Source organism: Macaca fascicularis, chromosome 12, assembly GCF_037993035.2.
Source record: "Macaca fascicularis isolate 582-1 chromosome 12, T2T-MFA8v1.1".
Lineage (NCBI taxonomy): Eukaryota > Metazoa > Chordata > Mammalia > Primates > Cercopithecidae > Macaca > Macaca fascicularis.
Window position 1 is genome coordinate 129,524,588 of NC_088386.1, and position 27,205 is coordinate 129,551,792.

The window sequence follows — 27,205 nt, forward strand, 5'->3', positions numbered from 1 at the left end:
GGTTCATGGAGGTGGGGTTGTCAATCTTATTTCAGCCTTTCAAAGGCCTCTCAGGGTTTGGAAATGGAAGCAACAATGCCTGTGCATTGCAGAGGCGCAGGTGAGCCCCCATTTCCTGCCAGTTAGGAAGTTAGTGCTGAGGGCCTTACTGTCTTTCCTTGGCACATGAGATACCAGTTCCTTTCTGGGCATAGAGCTTTTTGTTGTCTGAGGATAACATCCAAATTTTGCTTTGAAACACATTTCAAAAATATGAGCTTTATTCAAATTTACTTTCCTTTTTATCTTTCTGAATTGTTAAGGTCCAAAAGCATTGCTGAATAATTCTGTGTCTAAACACCCATTGCAACACAGGGCATGATCTATCCCCAAGGCAAAGAACATAAGGTACGCTTGTCTGGAAAACGTACACGTAGGTATCTCAGCAAATGCTACTCATGTGTTATTATGAGTAATTCATTGGCAGTGATTGTGACTTTTTTTTTTTTTTTTTTTAATGAACAAATAACTACATGCCCTCTACTGGGGTCAGGTTTTGTGCCTTTACTTCTCCCACCTACTGTATCATAGCAGCTTAGAATCCCAGCTGCTTACTCTGAGCTGAAGTTCTCTGATGGCTTTTGCAGGGTGGAATAGCCTCCTTCCCCTATCTGTGTGTCTACTGCTGACCTGTGGCTTTGCCAAGGCAGGCAAGCTGCGGGTAGTGCCCATGGATGGGAGCCACTGGTTCACCATGCCGTCAGTGGTGGAGAAACTCATTCTCAGGGGGCATGAGGTGGTCGTAGTCATGCCAGAGGTGAGTTGGCAACCGGGAAGGTCACTGAATTGCACAGTGAAGACTTATTCAACCTCATACACTCTGGAGGATCTGGACCGGGAGTTCATGGCTTTTGCCAATGCTCAATGGGAAGCAGAAGTACGAAGCTTATTTTCTCTATTAATGAGTTCATCTAAATGTTTGGAATTTAGTTTTTCACATTGCAGGAGTTTGTTTAATGACCAAAAATTAGTAGAATACTTAAAGGAGAGTTCTTTTGATGCAGTGTTTCTGGATCCTTTCGATCTGTGTGGCTTAATTGTTGCCAAATATTTCTCCCTCCCCTTTGTGGTCTTCACCAGAGGAATATTTTGTCATTATGTTGAAGAAGGTACACAGTGCCCTGCTTCTCTTTCCTACAGCCCTAGATATGTCTCAGGGTTTTCATATGCCATGACTTTTAAGGAGAGAGTATGGAACCACATCTTCTACTTAGGGGAACATTTATTTTGCCCGCATTTTTTCAAAAATGCCTTAAAAATAGCCTCTGAAATTCTCCAAACACCTGTCACAGCATATGATCTCTACAGCCACACATCAATTTGGTTGTTGCGAACGGACTTTGTTTTGGACCCTCCCAAACCCGTGATGCCCAACATGGTCTTCATTGGTGGTATCAACTGCCATCAGGGAAAGCCAGTGCCTAAGATAAGTCATTGCTCCTTTAGCACATTAAAAGTATTCTGGCTTCGAATATTTAAAAAGATTCCTTACTGAACTGGGATTTGACATCTGTGTTTGTTGCATCTAAAATTTCTTTTCTGTGTAAAAAGTTATTTTGTGCCATCCACATGCTTGTTGGTTAGCAACTTTTATGTAATGGCTTTGTTAATATGTATCTGTGTACAACTGGTTAATTGTTCATAATTTCCACTACATTTTTAAAATTTTTATTTTATTTTTAGAAACATGGTTTTGCTATGGTGCCCTGGCTAAACTCAAACTCCTGGGCTCAAGTGATCCCCCTATGTAAGCCTTCCAAGCAATTATGACTTTTTTAGTATTTTTGGAAAAATACTTAAAAACCCAATAAGAAATGAAACTTTCATTTTAGCTAATCCTGTAGTCCCTGCTGCAGTAAAATGCTCTTTGCAATTGTGTATGCATGTCTTTCCATTTATTGAAATTACTTTATATATAAACATGTATGTAAATGTTTACACTTATTTTATTAAAATCAAATCTACTATCAGGCTGGACATGTTGTTCTTTACCATGAATTTTTACTTGCCAGTAAATCGCAACTTTACAGATTTGACATGTTCTTTTAATAATTGCATAAAAGTCTTTACTTTGGATGCAACATAGTTGCAAGCTTTCCCAGGTGTTTTTCTGCTAAAGATTTGGCTAACTTCTTTAAAACAACAATAATAAGCTGATGATATCTTTCTTTGACCCTGAAGAAAGTATAAAGCAGAATGCGTTTAGCCACCCAAAACAGTGTTACCATAACGTTTGGTCTCGTCCTGTCTGCTTTTTATTTGACTGGATCACTTTCATCTCCTGGTAGCCATTTCTTTGATTGTGCTGTCTTCAGGGTCTTACTGGTAAAGCTGTGTTTCATCTCCGCTTATAATTCTTTGAAGAGATGCTTCAAGGTCTTGATCCCACTTGTTTATAATTTCCTGTGAAGGGTCTGTTCTTGTCTGTAGCTGATCTGGCTGCAACGGTTTTGCACCCATCAAGTGGAAAATTTGTTCAACTGAAATTTTTGTCAGAATTGTGTAAACTGTCCTGATTGAAATTTCTATTGTGTTGGCTATTGTTTCTGCTGTTAATTGTCAGTCCTCTTCAGTTAGAGCATGAGCAAGATTAATTATTTCCTTGCAAATTAATGTGTGGATGGTCTGCTGGTGTGGGCTTCATCTTTACCATCATCTTGTCCCTTCTCAAAAGGAATTACTCACTTGTAAACTGCTAATTTTTTGGAGCATTTTCCCCATTAACTTTCTGTAAAGCATCTGTGATTTCACCATTTTTCCCTCATGCCTCAGCATAAATTTTAGGCTATTGCTTCAACTGTAGCAGAATTGATGTTGTTCTGATGGGGACTTCTTTCCAACTGATGTCTTATCCTTCTTAGTGCCTCAAACTAGATCCTACTCAGACAGGTTTTAACAACTTAGTGTAAGTTTGTTTTGGTGCAAAGAAATTTGAAATCCATGCATAAGTTTTCATAATATGCATTTTCATTAATTGTGTGATGATCCCTCATCTATTACTTTTATAGGGATGGACCATGCATTTTTGTTTATTGTTCTGGCTTCTTACAGGGTTCAGTATACTTTGTAACACAATTGTGTCTCTCACACATTGGCAGATATTTGGTAAAGGATTGACTTTGCAGCCAACTCATGGGAAAGTGAAATAATGTAAAAAAACAGGAAGACTACAGTTTTAGGCCTTTCAAGTGAGGCATGGCTTTCAGCTCTTGGCAAGAACAGGTGAGGAGATGCAAGTTGTAGGACTCTAAGAGGCTAGGCTTTTCAAAGTGCTCTTCTCCCCTTCACCCTCCTTCAGTTACAGCACCAAGGACCACCCAGGTGTTGCCTGCAGCCTCACCCTCTACCGTCTGCCACTTCCGGAACCCACACTGAGTTCCTTGTGGCTCATAGGGTCATCCAGAGGGCTGTAAAGATACAGAAAGATATATGTAATTTTATATCACCTATCATATAAAGATATATTTATAAAATAGGAAACATATTAACCATTTATCATTTTATATATTTATGGTTTTATGTGTCTAAAATATATTGTTTTATGTATGTATTTAAGGGTAAGTATGTATAAGAGGTTTTAGGGATATGGAAAATTACATATTTATATATATCTTTACAAATTTAAGAATAAAGGAAGGAAAATTCTCAAAGAGGAATTCAGATATCCAAGAGTGCCCTTTGACAAAGAGCCTTGGATACAACATACCTACAAAAGTGAATTGTCATTGAAAGACCTGTGGACACTGGATTTCTCTTTCCTTATTTTAGAAGGGCAGGCTGTGTCTTGGAAAAGCATACAGTTTGTTGTATCTTGCTGGACAACAGGAGTGGTAGTCTGAAGTGTCTGATGAGAAGGAAGCATCACTTGATGGTGGAGTGTGCATCTGTGCCCATGTATATGCATGTGTGTTTGTGTGTGTGCATGCACATGTGTCTGCATGCAGTGTCTCAGATCCTACATAGGGGTTTTTCCTGAAGGCCTCCAGTAGCGAAAACTCATTGAGTCTATCCAGGGGAATTACATCCAATGCTGTAATTAAATACTTTAATGAAGATGGTAGATCATCATTCAAGAGAGTATCAAGATAGTTTTAATTAAAAAAAAAAAGGAATCACTCCCAGGGTTTTTTAGTTTTTGGTGAGTTCCAGCAGAATTGATGATGAGGTCCAGTAGGAAGGAATTCAGGATTACTCTGTACCATGCAGGGTGAGTGTAGCTCTGAAGAACTGGGGGTAGGAAGTGACTTCATAGCAAGCAAAGATCTGGGCTTCCCCCATTGCTCTAAGATCTAGTTCCATTCTGAGATTCAAATTCAGAGTAAGCTGTTAGTGGGCAAGACCAAGGCCTCCCACCAAGATTATTCAATTCAACTTCTTTTTTTTTTTTAATCAAAATTTTCAAACATATGGCAAGGAGAGACTATAGTGTAATGAACACCTATATATCCATCTTTGTGTTATGTAACTTTCAATATTTTATTATACTGATTCATGTATCTGCTCTTTTGTTTCTTTTTTTAAAAAAACCTTCTGGCTATAATGTTTTAATGGAATGCTGTGCATATCATTCTATCCCCAAATACTTCACTAAATATGAAAAGTACAGAAAGTTTGTTACATAGCCACAATATCATTATCATTCCTCACAGAATCAATAACTCTTTAATATTGTCTCACTCATAATCCATAATGAAATTTCCCCTAATTGTCTCAAAAATATCTTTTACATGCAGATCAGTAGAATGGAGTTGAGAATCCAGAAACAAACCCATACATCCTTGGCCAATTAGTTTTTACTGTGGTGCCAAGACTGTTGAAATGGGAAAGAATAATCTCTTCAACAGAGGTCGCTGCGACAGCTGCATATCCACATGCAAGATAATGAAGTTGCATCCTTATATGCAAAAACTAACTTGAAATGGATCAAATAACTAAATATAAAAGCTAGAAGTGTAATAGTTTAGAAGGTAACATTTGGGCAAGTATTTATGACCTGGGTTTCTGAGATGTGGCACCAAAAGTATCAGAAACACCAACAAAAACAACACAGACATATTTGACATCAAAATAAAAACTTTTGTGCATCAAGGGACACTATCACGAGAGTGAAAAGACAACCCACATGACTTCCCTCACTAAGATGTACAAACAAACATGTACATGCTTGATGTGGAGGCTCCTGGGAGGCGATCACAATCCTCAACGACCTGAAATCCCAAAATCTGGAATGTTAAGATCCTGAAAGATCAAGGTCCCACGAATATAATTCCAGAAAAAATAACTTTAAAAATTATTTAAAAGATATCTGTTTACATTTTAAATGGGAATTTATTTGAAAAACATATGAAAACAGGAAAGAACACTTCATAGGCCACTTTACACCCTAAAATATGTAATAATAATAATACATATTTTTGCAAGCGTAAACCCTCAGGTGTACTAATGACTGTCACATAGCATAGGTATATCAGGTGTGATCAGATGATTCATAGAGTAATAGGTCAAGAAAATGATAAGCGTATATCATTGTGATTGGTAATTTTGTGCACTCAGCTTTACAGCTTTGATCATCTGACATACCTTGAAAAATGAATAGAGACTTTTCATGAGGTCGGTCAAAAATCTCTATGGGTCACCACCACATATACAGTTACTCAAAGTGCCCAAGTCTTGAGAAATTTTTTTGTTTGTTTGTTTTTTGAGATGGAGTCTCAACTGGAAATGCAACAAACGAAATGTCAAATTACAGTTCAGTAAGCAATCCTTTTCTAATTTCCAAAGCCAGATTATTCTTAATGTGCTAAAGGAGAGATAACTTACGATAGGCAATGGCTTTCCCTGCGGGCCCCCACCAGCTATCACAGTCCCCATCATCTTGCCTTCCCTGGCTCACAGGCTTTATTTTATGCCACTCTTCATCCCTCCTCTGTGCAGCTCCCCTGTTCCTTTTCCCTCCTTCTTCCTTTTCTCTATTTCCTTCCCCACCAATTTCTTTCCCTCTGTCGCTTCCTCAGCGTGATCCCTGTTCCAGAGGTATAGGATGATATGGTTTGGCTGTTTCCCACCCAAATCTTATCTCGACTTCTAGCTCCCATAATTCCCATGTGTTGTAGGAGGGACCCAGTGGGAGATAACTGAATCATGGGGGCAGTTTTCCCCATACTGTTCTCATGGTAATGAATTCATCTCATGAGATCTGATGATTTTATGAGGGGTTTCCCCTTTTGCTTGGCTCTCATTCTCTCTCCTGCCTGCTGCCACGTAGACATGCCTTTCGCCTTCCGCCTTGATTTTTAGGCCTCCCCAGCCATGTGGAACTGTGAGTCCATTAAACCTCTTTAAAAAAAATAATTTATCCAGGTCGTAACTCTTTATCAGCAGTGTGAAAACAGACTAATACAGTAAATTGATACCAGTAGAGTAGGGTGCTGCTGTAAAGATACCTGAAAATGTGGAAGCAACTTTGGTACTGGATAACAGGCAGAGGTTGGAAGAGTTTGGAGGGCTCAGAAGAAAACAGGAAAATGTGGGAAAGTTGGGAACTTTCTAGATACTTGTTGAATGACTTTGACCAAAATGCTGATAATGATATGGACAATGGGATGAGGAACTTATTGTGACCTGGAGCAAAGGTGACTCTTGTTATGTTTTAGCAAAAAGATTGGCAGCATTTTGCCCCTGCCCCAGAGATCAGTGGAACTTTGAACTTGAGGGAGATGACTTAAGGTATCTGGTAGAAGAAATTTCCATTTTTTTTTTTTTAAGACGGAGTCTTGCTCTGTCCCCCAGGCTGGAGTGCAGTGGCATGATCTCAGCTCACTGCAAGCTCCGCCTCCCGGGTTCACGCCATTCTCCTGCCTCAGCCTCCTGAGTAGCTGGGACTACAGGTGCCTGACACCACACCCAGCTAATTTTTTTTTTTTTTTGTATTTTTAGTAGAGACGGGGTTTCACTGTGTTAGCCAGGGTGGTCTTGATTCCTGACCTTGTGATCCGCCCGCCTCGGCCTCCCAAAGTGCTGGGATTACAGGCTTGAGCCACCGCGCCTGGCCTTTTTTTTTTTTTTTAAGATGGAATGTCGCTCTGTCGCCCAGGTTGGAGTACAGTGGTGCAATCTTGGCTCACTGCAACCTCTGCCTCCCAGGTTCAAGCGATTCTCCTGCCTCAGCCTCCTGAATAGCTAGGATTACAGGCATGTGCCACTGTGCCCAACTAACTTTTGTATTTTTAGTAGAGACGGGGTTTCACCATGTTGGTCAAGCTGGTCTCAAACTCCTGATCTCATGATCTGCCTGCCTTGGCCTCCCAAAGTGCTGGGATTACAGGCATGAGTCACTGCGCCCGGCCAGCAGAAGAAATTTCTAAGCAGCAAAGTATTCAAGAGGTGACTTGGGTGCTGTTAAACGCATTCAGTTTTAAAAGGGAAACAGACGTAAAGGTTCAGAAAGTTTGCAGTCAAGCACGCTGCAGAAATTTGCATAATGAGGAGCCAAATGTTAATCCCTAAAACAATGGGGAAAATGTCTCCAGGGCATTTGTCCCATTGTCCCTGGGCTGGGCCCAGGACACCCCTGGTGTGTGCAGCCTAGAGGCTTGGTGCCCTGTGTCCCAGCCACTGGTACATCTCAGTCCCTGGCTTCAGAGGGTGCAAGTCCCTGGCAGCTTCCATGTGGTGTTGAGCCTGAGGGTGCACAGAGGTTTGGGAAACTCTGCCTAGGTTTCAGAGGATGTATGGAAACACCTGAATGTCCAGGCAGAAGTTTGCTGCAGGGGCAGCTCCCTCATGGAGAACCTCTGCTAGGGCAGTGCAGAAGGGAAATGTGGGGTTGAAGCCCCCACACAGAGTCCCCATTGGGGCAGTGCTTAGTGGAGCTGTGAGAAGAGGGCCGCCATCTTGCAGACCCCAAAATTGGAGATCCAATGACTACTTGCACCTGAAAAAGCCATAGACACTTAACACCAGCCTGTGAAAGCAGCTGGGAGGGAGGCTGTACCCTGCAAAGCCACAGGGGTAGAGCTGCCCAAGACCATGGGAACCCACCTCTTGCATCAACATGACCTGGATGTGAGACATGGAGTCAAAGGAGATCATTTTGGAGCTTTAAGGTTTAATGACTGCCCTATTGGATTTCTGTCTTGCATGGGGCCTGTGGCCACTTTGTTTTGGCCAATTTCTCCCATTTAGAATGGGAGCATTTACCCAATGCCTGTGCCAATCTTGTATCCAGGAAATAACTGACTTGCTTTTGACTTTACAGGCTCATAGGCAAAAGGGACTTGCCTTGTCTCGAATGAGACTTTGAACTGTGGCCTTTTGAGTTAATGCTGAAATGAGTTAAGACTTTAGGGGACTGTTGGGAAGGCATGATTTGTTTTGAAATACGAGGACATGAGATTTGGGAGGGCCAGAGGTGGAATGATGTGATTTGGCTGTGTCCTCACCCAAATCTCATCTTTAATTTGAGCTCCCCAATTCCCATGTGTTGTGGGAGGGACCAGTGGGAGGTAACTGAATCATGGGGGTGGTTTTCCCCATACTGTTCTCCTGGTAGTGAATAAGTCTCGCAGGATCTGATGATTTTATAAGGGGTTTCCCCTTTCACTTGGCTCTCATTCTCTCTCACCTGCCACCACGTAAGATACGCCTTTTGCCTTCTGCCAGGATTGTGAGGTCTCCCCAGCCACGTGGAGCTGTGAGTCCATTAAATCTCTTTTAAAAAAATAATTTACCCAGCCTCTAGTATGTCTTTATTAGCAGTGTGAAGATGAACTAATACAGGGGTCATCAAGAAAGGTCAGCTTCTTCATCAAGGTTGGAGGCAGTGAGAACGACCCGAGTTCCAGTCCCTTCTGTGGGACCTTGCTTCTCCTCGCTGTCCCCACTTTACATCCATCTGCCCTGCCTGAAGACCCACCCTGGGGTCCTTAAGCTCTAGCATCAGACACCAAGTCCGTTTGCAGAGATCGTCCAGTCAGCTACCATCACGCGTCTGGCCAATCCCTCACCATGGGTATGCACAGCAGCTCTGCTTCTCTCACTGAACCCTGACTGCTATAGGTTGGAAGTAAGGGCTGTGGCACAGTGGCACCTTGTACACTTTTTGACTTGAAATGCAAGAGGCAGGAGGGACAGCAGCAAGAGGAGAGCCTAGATCATGGCCTATTACAGTTTTTATAGGAAAGACAGGCGGGGCAGGAGAAACAGTTTAGGACTGGCTGGTTTGGATAATTTCAGTGGGCTCTGAGCTATAAGGCTGGGCCCTTTGCTCTCTCTAATAATTGGCTGGCTTGGGGAGGGACTCCATTCTCAGCCAGAAAGGGATTTTAAGATGTGGAAACATCACAATATGCAGAAAATTAAGAAATACATACAATATAGGTAGTATGCTCTTTTTTTTCCCTCATGGATAAATACCTAGCAATAGAATAGCTGTACTCTCTGATAGGTATATGTTTACCTTTTTAAGAAACTGCCAAACAATATTCTCAAGTAGCTGACCCAATGTGCCACCCCACCTCCAGGATATGAAAGGACTAGCTCTTCCTGCTCACAAGCACCTGGTGTTTTAGTCTGTTTGTGTTACTATGAATAAATACCTGAGGCTGGGTAATGTATAAAGAAGAGATGTTTAGCCCTCAGTTCTGCAGGCAGTACAAGAAGCATGGAACCAACATCTGCATAAGACAATAGAGTTAGCCTATCCCTTCCTGGCTTAAACCCTGGTGCCCACTTTCTTCCTTACTAATAAATGTCCTTTGTGGCCTTCTTTTTCTAGATAGGGCACTTTTGCATGAATTAAAAACCAGTTTGGGCAGATATTCTTTCCCCTCGAAGCTTTTCTTCATGAATTCTGGGAACTCATCTGCTGCCTATTGCTTGGCAGAAGTTGCTTCTGTTATCTTCACATTTTTAAAGCCAAACCTCTTTCTAAAACTAGCAAACTATTCTTTGCTGCCATTAAATTCTCCAGCTTTATATCCTTCATCTTTATTTAGCTTTGTGTTATCATATAATGACTCTGTTTTTCTCAGGTAGTAGTAGAGAATATAGGTTTGCCTTTCTTGTAACAATCCTGTGCCCACATAAAAGCTACATTTTTTATAATAAAATTGTGTTTAGATAAGCATGATACAGAATTACTCTTTGACAACTTATCTATGGATATAATGACTCTAGTTTCAGACTTTTTCTTCTGAAATATGTGAGCTTTGGCCAACAGTCTGGTCTCTTTTCCTACCTTAATTTTCTACTTTTGCTCTTGGATTTGTTGATAGGGCACAGAGGACTTCCCATGGGGCTGTAAAGAACTTACTCCTCCGCGTGGACTGTGCACACCATGGTGCTGTCATTACTGTTACCACCAGGAGACTCCTTAAACGCGTAGGATATATGATAGTTTTCACTTGGTTAAAAAAATCTGCCAGTTTCTCAGAAAGACCTTTTTCACTATTAATCTTTAACCCATGGATGGAATCCTAGATCTTTTTATCCATTAACTCTTTGAATATCCTTGTTTCTACCTTGGCAGTGGAGTCCACTGATATTGAAAAGCTGCATTTTTAATATGAGATATAAAGGTATTTTGGAAAAAGTGCGAGGTTTGAAGCCTGCTGGCATCACTGCAATGATGGCTTAGTGAATTTTCTTTTCTTTTTTTAACGATGGTCCTTATCTGGTTTCTTTTTTTTTTTTTTTTTTTTCAAATGATGGCCAACCACAGCTGCAGTCCTCAACCTATGGTATATATCAAGCAATTCAACTTTCATTATAATATCATGAATTTCTCTGCTTCATGGGAGCACTTGAGGCATCACTAGTGACACTTTGTATGGGCCCCATGGTATTATTTAGAGTTTCTGATATGCAGCAAACATGACAAACAATGCACGAGAACTGTGAGTTCAGTGTTTACTGTGATACCCAATTTACTGGAGGTATGAACTGCACACACGGAGATGATCAGCCTCACCTGGTGTACTGAGTGGATACTTGCAACATTTGAGCTCCCTGCAATAGCAACAGGAGGTGGCTATGAAATTATCACAGTAGTACAGTAGGCACAGTTAACTCTATGCAGTTATGACTTAATGCTGCAACCTTACTGTTGTTACTTTTCTCTTGACTGCAAATGGTGTCATGTATAGTCTATGTTTGTGTGTATAAGTTTTGATAAATTTTAACTATTTAAAATATATTTGTGTCCATATTATGGTAGTAAATGATAAAATAAACTAATTGCTATATATATTTTATGCATTCCTGACATACTCAACTGTTTCTTAATTTTTTCACTATTGTAGGCTGTGTGGTTTATCTGCAAGTTTTTCAATTTGTTGCAAATCTCCATAACATTTTCTAATATATTTATTGCAACAAATCTGCCTATAAATGGACCAACACTGTTGAAACTCTTGATGTTCATGAATAACCATTTATAGAGATGAAATTAACTTTTACTTGTTGTATCCTGCAACCACACTAAACTTACTTATTTGTTCTTGGAGGTTGTTGCAGAGTTTGTTGGAATTTCCCCGTAGATGATCACATTGTTTGTGAATGAGCTCTTTTTACTTTTTCTTTCAAATCTGGATATTTTAAATTTCTTTTTTTGTTTGACTGCATTGAATAAAACAATGTTGAGTAGAAGTATTAGTTAGCCCCCATCCTTGGCATGTGTCTGATCTGAGGAGTGGAGCATTCAGTCTTTCACCATTAAGGATGAGGTTAGCTGTGGATTTTTACAAGATGCCCCTCAATACTTCGGAAACTTTCCCTCTTTTTCCTTCTTTTGCTGACAAATTTTTTTGCCAGATATGGATTTTGGACTTTGTCAAACACTTTTTCTGCACCTATTGAGATCATTATATGGTTATACATTTTTAGTTTATTTATATGGTATGCTGCTTTGATTTATTTTTAAAGATTATTTATCATTAATTGTGGTGAAATACACATAGCATAACACTTATCGTGTTCACCACTTTAGGTGCACAGTTCAATATTGAGTATATTCACATTGCTGTGCAACCAACACCACCATTCATCTGCAGAACTCTCTTCATCTTCCCAAACTGAAGATTGGGACCCGTTAAACAATAATTGCCCATTCCTCTCTCCTCCAAGCCCTTGGTGTAACCGCCCAAGGGTTCTCCTTGCCTGCTGCCTAGACAGAGCTGATTTATCAAGACAGGGGAATTGCAATAGAGAAAGAGCAATTCACACAGAACTGGCTGTGCGGTAGACTGGAGTTTTATTATTACTCAAATCGGTCTCCCTGAGCAATTCAGGGAGCAGAGTTTTTAAGGACTACTTGGTGGGTTGGGAGAAGCCAGGAGTGCTGATCAGTCAGAAATGAAATCATAGGGAGTCGAAGCCATCTTCTTGCACTGAGTCAGTTCCTGGATGGTGGCCACAAGATCAGATGAGCCAGTTTATCTATATGGGTGCTGCCAGCTGATCCATCAAGTGCTAGGTCTGCAAAATATCTCAAGCATTGATCTTAGGAGCAGTTTAGGGAGGGTCAGAATCTTGTAACCTCCATCTGCATGAATCCTAAACCATAATATCTTTTTTTTTTTGAGACGGAGTCTTGCTCTGTCGCCCAGCCTGGAGTGCAGTGGCATGATCTCAGCTCACTGCAAGCTCCTCCTCCCGGGTTCATACCATTCTCCTGCCTCAGCCTCCTGAGTAGCTGGGACTACAGGCGCCCACCACCATGCCCAGCTAATTTTTTGTATTTTTAGTAAAGATGGGGTTTCACCATGTCTACTAGCCAGGATGGCCTCGATCTCCTGACCTCGTGATCCGCCCGCCTCGGCCTCCCAAAGTGCTGGGATTACAGGTGTGAGCCACCGTGCCCAGCCCTAAACCATAATTTCTAATCTTGTGGTTGATGTTAGTCCTACAAATTCAATCTAGTCCCCAGGCAAGAAGGAGGTCTGCTTTGGGAAAGGGCTGTTACTGTCTTTGCTTTAGGAAACTATAAATTAAGTTTCTCCCAAAGGTAGTTCAGCCTATGCCTAGGAATAACAAGCACAACTTGGAGGTTAGAAGTGAGATGGAGTCACTTAAGTTAGATCTCTTTCACTGTCTCAGTCATAATTTTGCAAATGTGGTTTCATTGGCAACCACCATTCCTCTTTTTGAGTCTATCAATTTGTCTATTTTGGATACCTCATAGAAGTAGAATGATATGGCAGTTGTCATTTTGTGACTGGCTTACTTTACTTAGCACAAAGTTCTCAAGGTTTATTCATGGTGTAGCACATGTCAGAATTTCCTCCCTCTTTAAGGCTGAATTTTACTCCTTTGTTACTACATTTTGTTTATGCACTCATCTGCAGATGGGCAGTTGGGTTGAGTTCACCTCTTGGCTGTTGTGAATTATGCAGCTATGAACATGGTGGTACAACCTTGATTAATTTTCTAAAGTGAAAACCAGCCTTACATCCTAGGGATAAACCCTATATACTTGTAGTCTATGATCTTTTTATTTATCTTATTACATACTTAAAATATTATTGAATTTGATTTGCTAAAATATTGTTTAAATTTTTTTTTTTTAAGTTCATGAGGTTCTGTAGTTTTTCTATCTTATGATGTCTTTATCTAGTTTTGATATTTTGGTAATCCTAGTCTTTTAAAATGAATTAGGAAATTCCATAGGCTTTTGGTTTCTGGACTAGACTGTGAATATTTGGTATTATTTCTTCCTTTATTGTTTGGTAGACTACATTAGGGAAGTCATCTGAACTTCACTTTTTTGGTGGGAAAGTTTAAATTTCAAATTCAAATTCAATTTAAAAGATATTGGTTACTTCTATTTGGGTTATTTATTTCTTCTAGTGAGAAGATTGGGAGCTTGTGCCTTTAAAGAAATATGTTTATTTCATCTAAGTTGTAGACTTTATTGGCATAAATTTGTTCATGATATTCTGTTATCATTTTAATATTTGTAGAATATATGGTGATACTACCGCTCTCATTACTGATATTGGTAATTTATTTCTTCTGTCTTTTTCTCTGATCAGTGTGCTAGATAGAGCTTTATCAAGACAATTGATCTTCTCAGAAAGCCAGCTTTGGTTTCTTTAATTTTGTCTATTGATTTTCTATTTTCTGTTTCATTGCTTTCTGCTCTGAAGTAAGCCTTCAGGGAAGATAAATTACTCACTGTCATTTTTATTTTTCAAAGGCAGTCATCTGCAAGTGCCTCAGTTGCCAAGTTAAAAGGTGACTGAGCAAATGTCTAGTACCAATTAGGGTGTCCTGGAAGGAGACATTTTGTTCTCTGACAAGAACTGTGCCCTGAGGTTTGCTGCAGAATCCCTCACTAAATGTTCCTCAGAGGGTAACCTGACAAGCACCGCTGAGCTCACCTGTGAAGGTGTTGAGAAAACCTGCAAGATGTTATTCGGCCCAATGCAACAAATATTCCCATGGACTTCCTCTGTGCGAGGCATAGTATGGGTGCTGTGGAAGGAGGATGAAAACACAAGACATAACCTCAACATCAAGTACTACTTAGGAGACTGGGGCAGACCAATACATATATTCCTGAGGGAGGCACCAGGCCAGTGGAATAAGCCCACAGCAGCCTACAGCTCTGTTCAGAACATGAAAGCAGAACAGGTGGAGAGAGGCAACTCAGCAGAGTACTCGGGCAAGCATAGGGCCGGTGACTCCCCACTGCAGGCAACGTTATCTGAGGAAAGCGATTTACAATAGGTGACAATCACATTCCATAAAAATCCCTGGAAGGGTCCATGGAGGTAGGGTTGTCAATCTCATTTTAGCATTTCAGAAGCCAGAAATGGAGGATTAAAAGCAGCCATGTCTACGCATTGCAGAGATGCAGATGAGTCAAAATTTCTTGTCAGGTAGGAGGCCAATGCTAAGGACCTTGCTGTCTTTCCTTGGGCCATGAAATGACAATTCCTTTCTAGGCAGAGGGCATTTGGTTGTCTCAAGCTAAAATCCACATTTTGCTTTGCATCTGGGCAATTTACAAAAGAAAGAGGATTATTGGATTTACAGTTCCACATGGCTGGGGAGGCCTCACAATCATGGAAGAAGGGAAGAAGGAGCAAGTCACATCTTACATGGATGGTAGCACCCAAAGAGAGCTGTGTAGGGAAACTCCCCTTATAATACCATCAGACCTCATGAGATTTATTTGCTATCAGGAGAACAGCATGGGAAAGACCTGACCCCATGATTCAATTACCTCCACCAGGTCCCTTTCACAACATGCGGGAATTCAAGATGAGATTTGGGTGGAGACACAGCCAAACCATATCAGGGGCAAATTCCAAAAACATTAGCTTTATTCAAATTTACTTTCCTTTTTACCTTTCTGAGTCATCAAAGTCTAAAAGCACTGCTTAATAATTTTGTTTCTAAACTCACATTGCAGCACAGGGCATGATCTGCCCTCAAGACAAAGACCATCAACTACTCTTTCCTGGAAAACGTACAAGTTGGTATCTCAGCAAATGCTACTCATGTGTTCTCATCCTTATGAGTAAATCATTGGCAGTAAGTGTGATTTTTTTTTTTTTTTTTGGGTCAACAGGAAAATACACACCTTCCCTTGGGGGCAGGTTTTGCCTGTACTTCTCCTGCCTACAGTATTATAGGAGCTTAGAATTCCAGCTGCTGGCTCACTCTCGGCTGAAGTTCTCTGATGGTTCCTGCTGGATGGAATGGCCCCCTTCCCCTATGTGTGTGTCTGCTGCTGACCCGTGGCTTTGCCGAGGTAGGGAAGCTGCTGGTAGTGCCCATGGATGGGAGCCACTGGTTCACCACCATGAGGTCGGTGGTAGAGAAACTCATCCTCAGGGGACATGAGGTGGTCGTAGTCAGGACAGAGGTGAGTTGGCAACTGAGAAGATCACTGAATTGCACGTGAAGACTTACTCAACCTCATACACTCTGGAGGATCTGGACCAGAAGTTCGTGGTTTTCACTGATTCTCACTGGAAAGCACAAGCACAAAGTCTATATCCTCTAGTGACGCATTCATCCAGTGGTATCTTGGACTCATTTTATTCAAATTGTAGAAGTTTAAGGACAAAAAATTAGTAGAATACTTAAAGGACAGTTCTTTTGATGTGATATTTCTGGATCCTTTTAATGCCTATGGCTTAATTCTTGCCAAATATTTCTCCCTCCCCTCTGTGGTCTTCACCAGGGAAATATTTTGCCAGTATCTTGAAGAAGGTGCACAGTGCCCTGCTCCTCTTTCCTATGTCCCCAGAGGTCTCTTAGGGTTCTCAGATGCCATGACTTTCAAGGAGAGAGTATGGAACCACATCATGCAGGAACATTTATTTTGCCACCATTTTTTCAAAAGTGCCCTAGAAATAGCCTCTGAAATTCTCCAAACGCCCGTCACGGTATATAATCTTTACAGCCACACATCAATTTGGTTGTTGCGAACTGACTTTGTTTTGGACTATCTGACTTTGGACTCGTGATGCCCAACATGATCTTCATTGGTTGTATCAACTGCCATCAGGGAAAGCCATTGCCTAAGGTAAGTCATCTAGTCATCTCTCCTTTAGCATAGTAAGAATAATCTGGCTTTGGATAATAAAAAAAAAGATTTTGTATTGTGTTAGGCCATTCTTGAATTGCTATAGAAAATACCTGAGACTGGATAATTTATAAAGAAAGGGGGTTCAATTGGCTTATGATTCTGCAGGCTGTACAAGCATGGTGCCAGCATGAGTCAAGTAAACCTTCTGTGGGAGGGCTCAGAGAGCTTTTACTTGTGGTAGAAGGCAAAGTAGAAGCAGACATGTCACATAGCAAAAGCAAGAGCAAGAGAGAATGAGAAGATGTGCCACATACTTAAACAACCAAATCTTGTGAGTACTCACTATTACAAGGACAGCATCAACTCATGAGAGATCTGCCCTCATGACCCAAACACCTCTCACCAGGCCCCACCTCCAACACTGGGGATTACATTTCAACATGAGATTTGGACGGAACGAATATCCAAACTGTATCATTTCTCCCCTGCCTATTCCCCCAAATCTTATGTTCTTCTCGTATTGTAAAATACAATAATGCCTTTCCAAAAGTCCCCCAAAATCTAACTCATTACATCATTTGCTCAAAATTCCAAAGTCCAAAGTCTCATCAGAGACAAGGCAAGTCTCTTCCACCTATCAGCCTGTAACAAGAAACAGTTATTTACTTCCAAGTTACAATGGGGGTACAGGCATTGGGTGCTCCCATTCCAAAAGGGAAAAATCAGCCAAAAGAAAGGGGCTACAGGCCCCATGCAAGTTTGAAACCCAGCAGGGGAGTCGTTAAATCTTAAAACTCCAAAATAATTCTCCTTTGACTCCATGTCTCACATCCAGGGCACACTGGTGCAAGGGGGAGGGCTCCCATAGTCTTGGGTGACTATGACCCTGTGACTTTGCAGGATTCAGGCCTCATAGCTGCTCTCACAGGTTGTTGAGTGCCTGCAGCTTTTCCAGGAGCAAGGTGCAAGCTGCCAGAAGGTATACCATTCTGGAGTCTGGAGGATGGTGGTCCTCTTTCTCATAGCTCCATTAAGCAGTACCTTGTTGTGGACTCTGTATCGGGGCTCCAACCCTACATTTCCACTCTGCCCTAGTAGAGATTTGTTGTGAGGGCTCCACTCCTGTACAGGCTTTTGCCTGAGCACCCAGGCTTTCCCTTGCATCCTCTGAAATCTAGGTGGAGGGTGCCAAGCCTCCTTCACTCTTGCATTCTGCTCACCCACAGGCTTAACACTACGTGGAAGCCATCAAGGCTTATGACTTGTACCATCTGAAGCAGAAGCCCAAGCTGTATCTGGGGGCCTATGAACTGAGGCTAGAGCTGGAGTGACTGGGATGTGGGGAGCAGTGTCCTGAGGTTGCACAGGGTAGCAGGGCCCTGGGCCTGGCCCACAGAATCATTCAGTCCTCATAGACCTCAAGGCTTGTGATGGGAGGGGCTGTCTTGGAGATCTCTGAAATGCATTTGAGGCCTTAGCATTTGGCTCCTTTTTAGTTATGCACATCTCTCTAACAAGTGGTGGCTCTGTGGCCTGCCTGAATTGCTCTCCTGAAAAAGCTTTTTCTCTTTCTCTGCCACATGATTAAGCTGCACATTTTCCAAACTTTTATGCACTGCTTCCCCTTTAAATATAATTTCCAACTTGAAGTCATTTCTTTCTTCCTGCATCTAAGTGTAGGTTGTTACAAGAAGCCAGGCTACATCTTGAATGCTTTGCTGCTTAGAAATTTCTTCTGCCGGATACCCTAGGTCATCACTCTCAAGTTCAAAGTTCCATAGGTCCCTAGGGCATGGACGCAGTACAGCCAAGTTCTTTGTTAAGGCATAACAAGGGTGACCTTTACTCCAGTTTCCAGTAACTTTTTCATTTTCACATGAGACCTCATCAACCTCGTGCTCATAGCCCATATTTTTATCAGCATTTTGGTCACAATCATTTAACCAGTCTCTAAGAAGGTCCAAACTTTCCCTTCATCTTCCTATCTTCTTCAGAGTTCTCCAAACTCTTCAAACCTCTGCCTGTTACCAAGTTCCAAAGTCACTTCCACATTTTCAGTATCTTTATAGTGATGTCCCACTCTCAGTACCAATTTTCTATTGGTACTATTTTCTGTTGGTACCGATTTTCTATTCTTCATTGTGTTGCCATGAAGAAATGCTTGAGACAGGTAACTGATAAATAAGAGGTTTAATTGATGCAAGGTTTTGCAGGCTGTACAAGCATGGTGCTGGCATCTGTTCATATTCTGGGGAAGCCTCAGGGAGCGTTTACTCATGGCAGAAGGTGAAGCAGGAGCATGTCACATGACAAAAGCAGGAGCAAGAGAGAGTCGATGGGGGTGGTCCGCACACTTAAATAACCATATCTTGTGAATACTCACTGACTACTGCAAGGACAGCACCAAGCCATGAGGGATCCACCCCTATGATCCAAACACCTCCCACCAGGCCCCACCTCCAACATTGGGTATTATATTTCAACATGAGATTTGGGTGGGGACAAATATCCAAACTATAACACTTACTGAACTGTGATTTAACATTTTCATTTGTCACATTTGGAATTTTTTTCCAGTTATGTGAATCAGTTTGTGCCACTTGATGTACCTCTCAGTAGTTAGCAATTTTTTTTTTTTTTTTTTTTTGGGGACGGAGTCTCGCTCTGTCGCCCAGGCTGGAGTGCAGTGGCCGGATCTCAGCTCACTGCAAGCTCCGCCTCCCGGGTTCATGCCATTCCCCTGCCTCAGCCTCCCGAGTATCTGGGACTACAGGCGCCCGCCACCTCGCCCGGCTAGTTTTTTTGTATTTTTTAGTAGAGACGGGGTTTCACTGTGTTAGCCAGGATGGTCTCGATCTCCTGACCTCGTGATCCGCCCGTCTCGGCCTCCCAAAGTGCTGGGATTACAGGCTTGAGCCACCGCGCCTGGCCCAGTTAGCAATTTTTTATTTGTAGGTCATATCCAGGTTACATTTAAACATATTCTTTTTGGGAAAATACCAAAAACCACAGTGAGAAATGAAACTTCCCTTTATTGCTAATTCTATAGGAAAATGCTCTTAACAGTTTTGTGTGCATCATTTTCATTTTTTGAAATTATTTTATGTATATGCATATATCTAATGTGTATTCTCACACCTATTTTGTTAAAATAAAATCTAGTAAAGGCTGAACATATTGTTCTTTACTTTGCATTTTTAATTTGCCAATAAATTACAGACATCTTTAGAGGCCAATACCAACTGATTTGACAAGTTCTTTTAGTAATTGCATAAAAGTCTTTACTTTGGATTCAATGTAGTTTTTTCAACCAATTAACATTGATAGAGATTTAGGCGTTTTCCAAATTTGTCTTTGTGCACATTAGGGTGCAAACATGCTTTAATACTTTCTTTACATTACTATGTTTCCATATTCTTAGCCTCTGATGAATTCTTCATCATGTGGATCCCCAGCAGCTTTACCTCTCTCATTGAACCCTGATTGCTGTAGACTGGAAGTAGTGGCTGTGGCAAAGTAGTGCGTTGTACACTTTTTGACTTGAAATATAGTGAGGCAGAAAGAATAGGAGTGAGGCTAGAGGCTAGACCATAGCTCTACTGGAGTTTCTGCAGGAAAGGCGAGGCAGGGCAGGGGAAACAGTTTAGCACTGGTTGGTTTGAATAATTTCAGTGGGCTCTGAGCTCTAAGGGCAGGCCCTTTGCTGTCTCTAATAATTGACTGGCCTGGGGAGGTGCACTGCATCCCTACCAGACAGGGATTTTTAAGATGTGAAAATTTCATAATATACAGAAAATTTAAAAATACACACAATACAGGAAGTATTTTATTCTTATGGATAAATACCCAATAGTGGAATAGCTTGATCTATGGTAGGTGTGTTTTTACCTTTTTGAGAATTTGCTAAACAATATTTACAAGCGGCCAGACCAAGGTGCCCTCCCAGCACCAGCGTATGAGAGGTCCAGCTCTTCACACTCACCAACACTTGATGTCTTAGTCCATTTGCATTGCGATAAAGGAATACCTGAGGTTGGTTAATTTATAAAGAAAGCATGTTTATTTGGCTTGTGGTTCATTCAGGCGGCACAAGAAGCATGGCACCAGCTTCCGCATCAGGTAAGAGACTCAGGCTACTTCCACTCATAGCAGAAGGTGAGGGTGGAGGGTGCTGATCACATGGCAAGAGAGAAGCAAGAGAAGAAGGAGGCAGGTGCCAGGCTCTTTTTAATAATCAGTTCTTGCTGAAACTAATAGATGGAAAGTTCACTTGTTACTGGGAGGGGGCACTAGGTCATTCATCAGGGATCCATCCAAACACCTCCCACTAAGCCTCACTTCCAACATTAGAGATCAAATTTCAACACTTGATTTTGGAGGGACAGATAACTCAACTGTATCATTTGATATGGTCAGTCTTTTTCATTGCAGCTATTTTAATGGGATGTGGATTAAACTGCAGTTTTAGTTTGATTACCGTAATCATTAGTTATGTTGAACGTCCTTACATGTGCCTGTCTGCCATCTGTGTACCTTCTTTGTTAACTTTTGAAATCTTTGCTCATTAAGAAACATAGATATCTTTTTAAAATAGACTTTTTATTTTACAATAAATTTAGATTTAAAGCAAGGGTGCAAAAAAATAGCACTGAGAATTCCCATGTATCCTTTGCCAGTTTCCCCTATTGCTAAATCTTGGATTACTATGCACGTTTATCACAACTCATTAACCAACACTGACACATTATGATGAAGTAAAGTCTATGTTTTCTTCAGATGTCATTAATTTTCACCTAATGCCCTTGTTCTTTTCTGGGATCCCATCCAGGATACCACATGTCATTTACTCATGACATTTGTTTCATCTCCTCTAGCCTGTGACAGTTTTTCAGACTTTCTTTGGTTTTGATAGCGATTTGTTTTCTGGCACTGCTTCTTCTACAGCTTCTTTAGTACCTGGTACTGATTCAAAAGCACTCATCTCCTTCAAGTCATCTTCTGCTGATTCCTCTGGTGTGGTGTCTATTCGTTCTTGAATTTTTCACAGATCCATATCTTGAAAGAACATATCCCCCCACCTTTTGTTGCTGAATTAGAGATGTTAGGTTTGCAGGCAGGTAGACCACTTTGACACCTTCAGTGTTGAACTCATGGGTTCTGGGTGGCTCGGGGCATTGTCCAAAATCAAAAGAACTTTCAAAGACAGTCTCTTACTGGCAAGATATTCCTGACTTCAGGGACAAATCAATGTAGAACCAATCCACAAAACGTGTTCATGTCGAGGCCTTCTTGTACAACAAAAAAACTGGTAGTGGGTATTGATCTTTTCCCTTCAAGGTATGGGGGCTGGCAGGTTTATAGATGGGGGCAGTCCTATTTGTAAACCCAGTGGCATTTACACAAAGCAGTAAAATTAGTTTATCGCTTCCTGCCCTGAATCCTTGTGTTTGCCTCTCTTCCTTAGATTAGGGTTATGGTTAGTAGCCTGCAGATCAATGTTGAATAGAAGCGGTAACAGCCCCCGCCCCCATCCTTGGCATGATCCAAGGAGTGAGTATTCAGTCTTTCACTGTTAAGGATGATGTTAGCTGTGGGTTCCTCCAAGATGCCCTTCATTAGTTTAAGATACTTCCCTTTTTTTTCCCCTAGTTTGTTGAGAATTTGTTTTATCAGAAATGGATTTTGGATTTTTGTCAAACACTTTTTCCATACCTATTGAGATAATTATATGCTTATACATTTTTAGTTTATTTATATGGTATGTTACTTTAAATGATTTATAAAAATTATTTATTTTATCACTAATTGTGGTGAAATACACATAGCATAAAATGTATCATCTTTACCACTTTAGGTACACAATTCAGTATTGAGTACATTTACATTGCTGTGCAACCAATGCCACCATTCATTGCCAGAACTCTCTTCATCTTCCCAAACTGAAACTTTGGACCCCTTAAAAAATAATTCTCCATTCTCCCCTTCTTTCAGCCCTTGTCAACAAGCATTCCACTCTTTTATTCTATGAATTTGACTATTTTAGATACTTCATATAAATAGAATCATACAGCATTTGCTGTTTTGTGACTAGCTTAGTTCACTCTGCACAATGTCCTTAAGGTTCATTCATGTTAGCATATGTCAGAATTTTCTTCCTTTCTAAGGCTAAATAATATTGCATTCTGTATATATACATCACATTTTTGCTTGGGTTGTTTCCACTTATAGGCTGTTGTGAGTTACATTGCTATGAACATGGTGATACCACCTTGATTAATTTTCTAATGTCAAACCAGCCTTGCATTCCTAGGATAAACCCCATTTGGTCATGATGTATAATCTTTTTATGTAGTAACTGTTATAAAAATTACAGAATTTGACTTGCCAATATTTTGTTTAAAATTTTTGTATCTAAGCTCATAAGGGTCTGTAATTTTTTTTCCTCCTCATAATGTCTTTATCTGGTTTTGGTACTGTGATAATGCTGGTCCCATAAAATGAATTAGGAAATCCCCTAGGCTTCAGTTTTCGGGACTAGTTTGCGAATAATTGGTATTATTTGTTTCTTCAATGTTTGCTGGATTCATCAGTGATATCGTTTGAGCTTCACTTTGTCGTGTGTGGGAACGTTTGAATAACAAATCCAAATTCAATTTAAAAGATACTGGTTAGTTCTATTTGTGTTACGTTATTTATTCTTGTGAATAGTCTAGCAGTTTGTGTCTTTAACAAAATGTGTCAATTTCATCTAAGTTGTAGTTTTTTTGGCATAAATTTTTTCATGATATTCTCTTAGCATTTTAATACCTGTAGAATCTATGGTGATACTACCTCTCTCATTCCTGATATTGATAATTTATTTCCTCTTTTTTTTTCAGATCAAGGTGTCTAGAGCTTTACCAAATTAATTGATCTCAACAAACCAGCTTTGGTTTCATTAATTTTGCCTATTTTTAAAATGTATTCTCCATTTCATTGGTTTCTACTCAGAAGTAAGCCTCCAGGGAAGGTAGATCACTCACCGTCATGTTTATTTTTCAAGGACAGTCATCTGCAAGTGCCCAGTCACCAAAAGAAAAGGTGATTAAGCAAATGTCTAGTACCAGTTAGGGTGTCCCAAAAGGGGCCATCCTGTGCTCCTACAAGGATTATACTGGTTGTCTACAGAGTCTCTCACTCAATGTTCTTTAAGGTGTTACCTGACACACACTGCTTAGCTCATCCATGAAGTATCAAGAAAACCTGCAGAATATAATTCTGTCCAATGCAACAAATATTCTGGTTGATCTTCTTTGTGCAAGGCTGTGTTTGTCTGTTTGGATTGCTATAAAGGACACCTGAGGCTAGGTAATTTATAAAGAAAAGAGGTTTAGTTGGCTCATAGTTTTGCAGTCTTTACACGAAACACAGGGCTAGCATCTGCTTCAGGTGAGGCCTCAGGAAGCTTACAATCGTGACAGAAGGTGATGGGGAGCTGGCATGTCACATGGCAAGAGCAGGAGCAGGAGAGAGACAGGGGAGATGGCACATACTTTATTTTTAGTTTTTATTTTTACTTCTGGGGTACATGTGAAAGATGTGCAAGTTTGTTACATAGGTAAACATGTGCCCTGGTGGCACATACATTTTTTTTTCCTGCTCTTAAACTTTCTTTTTTTTTTTTTTAAATACTTTAAGTTCTGGGATACATATGCAGAACATTGTTACATAGGTATACATGTGCCATGGTGGTTTGCTGCACCCATCAACCCGACATCTAGATTAGGTATTTCTCCTAAGCTATCCCTCCCCCAAGACCCCCCACCCCCAACAGGCCCTGGTGTGTGATGTTCTGCTCCCTGTGTCCATGTGTTCTCATTGTTCAACTCCCACTTATGTGTGAGAGCATGCGGTGTTTGGTTTTGTGTTCCTGTGTTAGTTTGCTGAGAATGATGGTTTCCAGCTTCATCCATGTCCCTGCAGAGGACATGAACTCATCCTTTTTTATGGCTGCATAGTATTCCATGGTGTGTATGTGCCACATCTTCTTTATCCAGTCTACCATTGGTGGGCATTTGGGATGGTTCCAAGTCTTTGTTGTGGTGAATAGTGTTGCAATAAACATAGGTGTGCATGTGTCCTTAAAGTAGAATAATTTGATATCCTTTTGGTATATACCCAGTAATGGCATTGCTGGATCAAGTGGTATTTCTGGTTCTAGATCCTTGAGAAATTGCCACACTGTCTTCCACAATGGTTGAACTAATTTACATTCCCACCAACAGTGTAAAAGCGTTCCTATTTCTTCATATCCTCTCCAGCATCTGTTCTTTCCTGAGTTTTAATGATCGCCATTCTAACTGACATGAGATGGTATCTTATTGTGGATTTGATTTGCATTTCTGTGATGACCAGTGATGATGAGCTGTTTTTAATGTATTTGTTGGTTGTATAAATGTCTTCTTTTGCAAAGTGTCTGTTCATATACTTTGCCCACTTTTTGATGGGGTTGTTTTTTTCTTGTAAATTTGTTTAAGTTCCTTGTAGATTCTGGATATTAGCCCTTTGTCAGATGGATAGATTGCAAAATTTTTCTCCCATTCTGTAGGTTGCCTGTTCAGTCTGATGATAGTTTCTTTTGCTGTGCAGAAGCTCTTTAGTTTAATTAGATCCCATTTCTTAATTTTGGCTTTTGTTGCCATTGCTTTTGGTGTTTTAGTTATGAAGTATTTGCCCATGCCTATGTCCTCAATGGTATTGCCTAGATTTTCTTCTAGGGTTTTCATGGTTTTAGGTCTTACGTTTAAATCTTTAATCCATCTTGAGTTAATTTTTCTATAAGGTGTAAGGAAGGGGTCCAGATTCAGTTTTCTACATATGGCTAGCTAGTTTTCCCAACACCATTTATAAAATAGGGAATCTTTTCCCCTTTTCTTGTTTTTGTCAGGTTTGTCAAGGTTGAGATGATTGTAGATGTGTGGCATAATTTCTGAGGCCTCTGTTCTGTCCCATTGATCTATATGTCTGTTTGGGTACCAGTACCATGCTGTTTTGGGTACTCTGGACTTGTAGTATAGTTTGAAATCAGGTAGCGTGATGCCTCTAGCTTTGTTCCTTTTGCTTAGGATTGTCTTGGCTATACCGACTCTTTTTTAGTTCCATATGAAATATAAAGTAGCTTTTTCTAATTCTGTGAAGAAAGTCAATGGTAGCTTGATGGGGATAGCACTGAATGTATAAATTACCTTGGACAGTATGACCATCTTCACGCTATTAATTCTTCCTATCCATGAGCATGGAATGTTTTTCAATTTTTTTGTGTCCTCTCTTGTTTCCTTGAGCAGTGGTTTGTAGTTCTCCTTGAAGAGGTCCTTCCTATCCCTTGTAAGTTGTATTCCTAGGTATTTTATTGTTTGTAGCAATTGTGAATGGGAGTTTACTGATGATTGGGCTCTCTGTTTTTCTACTATTGGTGTATAGGAATGCTTGTGATTTTTGCACATTGATTTTTGTATCCTGAGACTTTTCTGAGGTTGCTTATCAGCTTAAGGAGATTTTGGACTGAGATGATGGGGTTTTCTAAATATACAATCATGTCATCTGCAAACAGAGACAATTTTACTTCCTCTCTTCCTATTTGAATACCCTATATTTCTTCCTCTTACCTGACTGCCTTGGCCAGAACTTCCAATACTATGTTGAATAGGAGTGGTGAGAGAGGGCATCCTTGTCTTATGCTGGTTTTCAAAGGGAATGCTTCCAGCTTTTGCCCATTCAGTATGATATTGGCTGTGGGTTTGTCATAAACAACTCTTATTATTCTGAGATATGTTCCATCAATACCTAGTTTATTGAGAGGTTTGAGCAGGAAGGGCTCTTGAATTTTTTTGAAGATCTTTTCTGCATCTATTGAGATAATCATGTGGTTTTTGTCATTGGTTCTGTTTATGTGATGGATTACGTTTATTGATTTGTGTATGTTGGACCAGCCTTGCATCCCAGGGATGAAGCCAACTTCATCATGGTGGATAAGCTTTTTGATGTGCTCCTGGATTTGGTTTGGCAGTATTTTATTAAGGATTTTCACCATCAATGCTAATCAGGGATATTTGCCTGAAATTTTTTGTTGTTGTTTTGTCTTTGCCAGGTTTTGGTATCAGGATGATGCTGGCCTCATTAAATGAGTTAGGGAGGATTCCCTCTTTTTGTATTGATTGGAATAGTTTCAGAAGGAATGGTACCAGCTCCTTTTTGTACCTCTGGTAGAATTCCACTGTGAATCCATCTGGTCCTGGGCTTTTTTTGGTTGGTAGGCAATTAATTACTGCCCCAATTTCAGAACCTGTTATTGGTCTATTCAGAGATTCGACTTCTTCCTGGTTTAGCCTTGGGAGGCTGTATGTGTCCAGGAATTTATCCATTTCTCCTAGAATTTCTAGTTTATTTGTGTAGACGTGTTTATAGTATTCTCTGGTGGTAGTTTATTTCTGTGGGATCAGCGGTGATCTCCCTTTTATCATTTTTTATTGTGTCTATTGATTCTTCTCTCTTTTCTTCTTTATTAGTCTGGCTAGTGGTCTATTTTTTTAATCTTTCAAAAAACCAGCTCCTGGATTCAAACATTTTTTGAAGAGTATTGTGTGTCTC

At 40.5% G+C, this 27,205-nt stretch overlaps 1 protein-coding gene and 1 pseudogene across 1 annotated transcript; both read left to right on the plus strand.

Annotated features, from left to right (window-relative positions):
* Positions 1 to 482: 482 nt before the first annotated feature.
* Positions 483 to 1,579, plus strand: LOC102134578 (UDP-glucuronosyltransferase 1A7-like). Its single transcript, XM_065525305.1, has one exon. The coding sequence runs from the start codon at positions 614 to 616 to the stop codon at positions 1,532 to 1,534; it is 921 nt and encodes a 306-aa protein (XP_065381377.1). The 5' UTR covers positions 483 to 613; the 3' UTR covers positions 1,535 to 1,579.
* Positions 1,580 to 15,703: 14,124 nt separating this feature from the next.
* LOC102121643 (UDP-glucuronosyltransferase 1A10-like) lies at positions 15,704 to 16,609 on the plus strand (annotated as a pseudogene).
* The last annotated feature ends 10,596 nt before the right edge of the window (positions 16,610 to 27,205 follow it).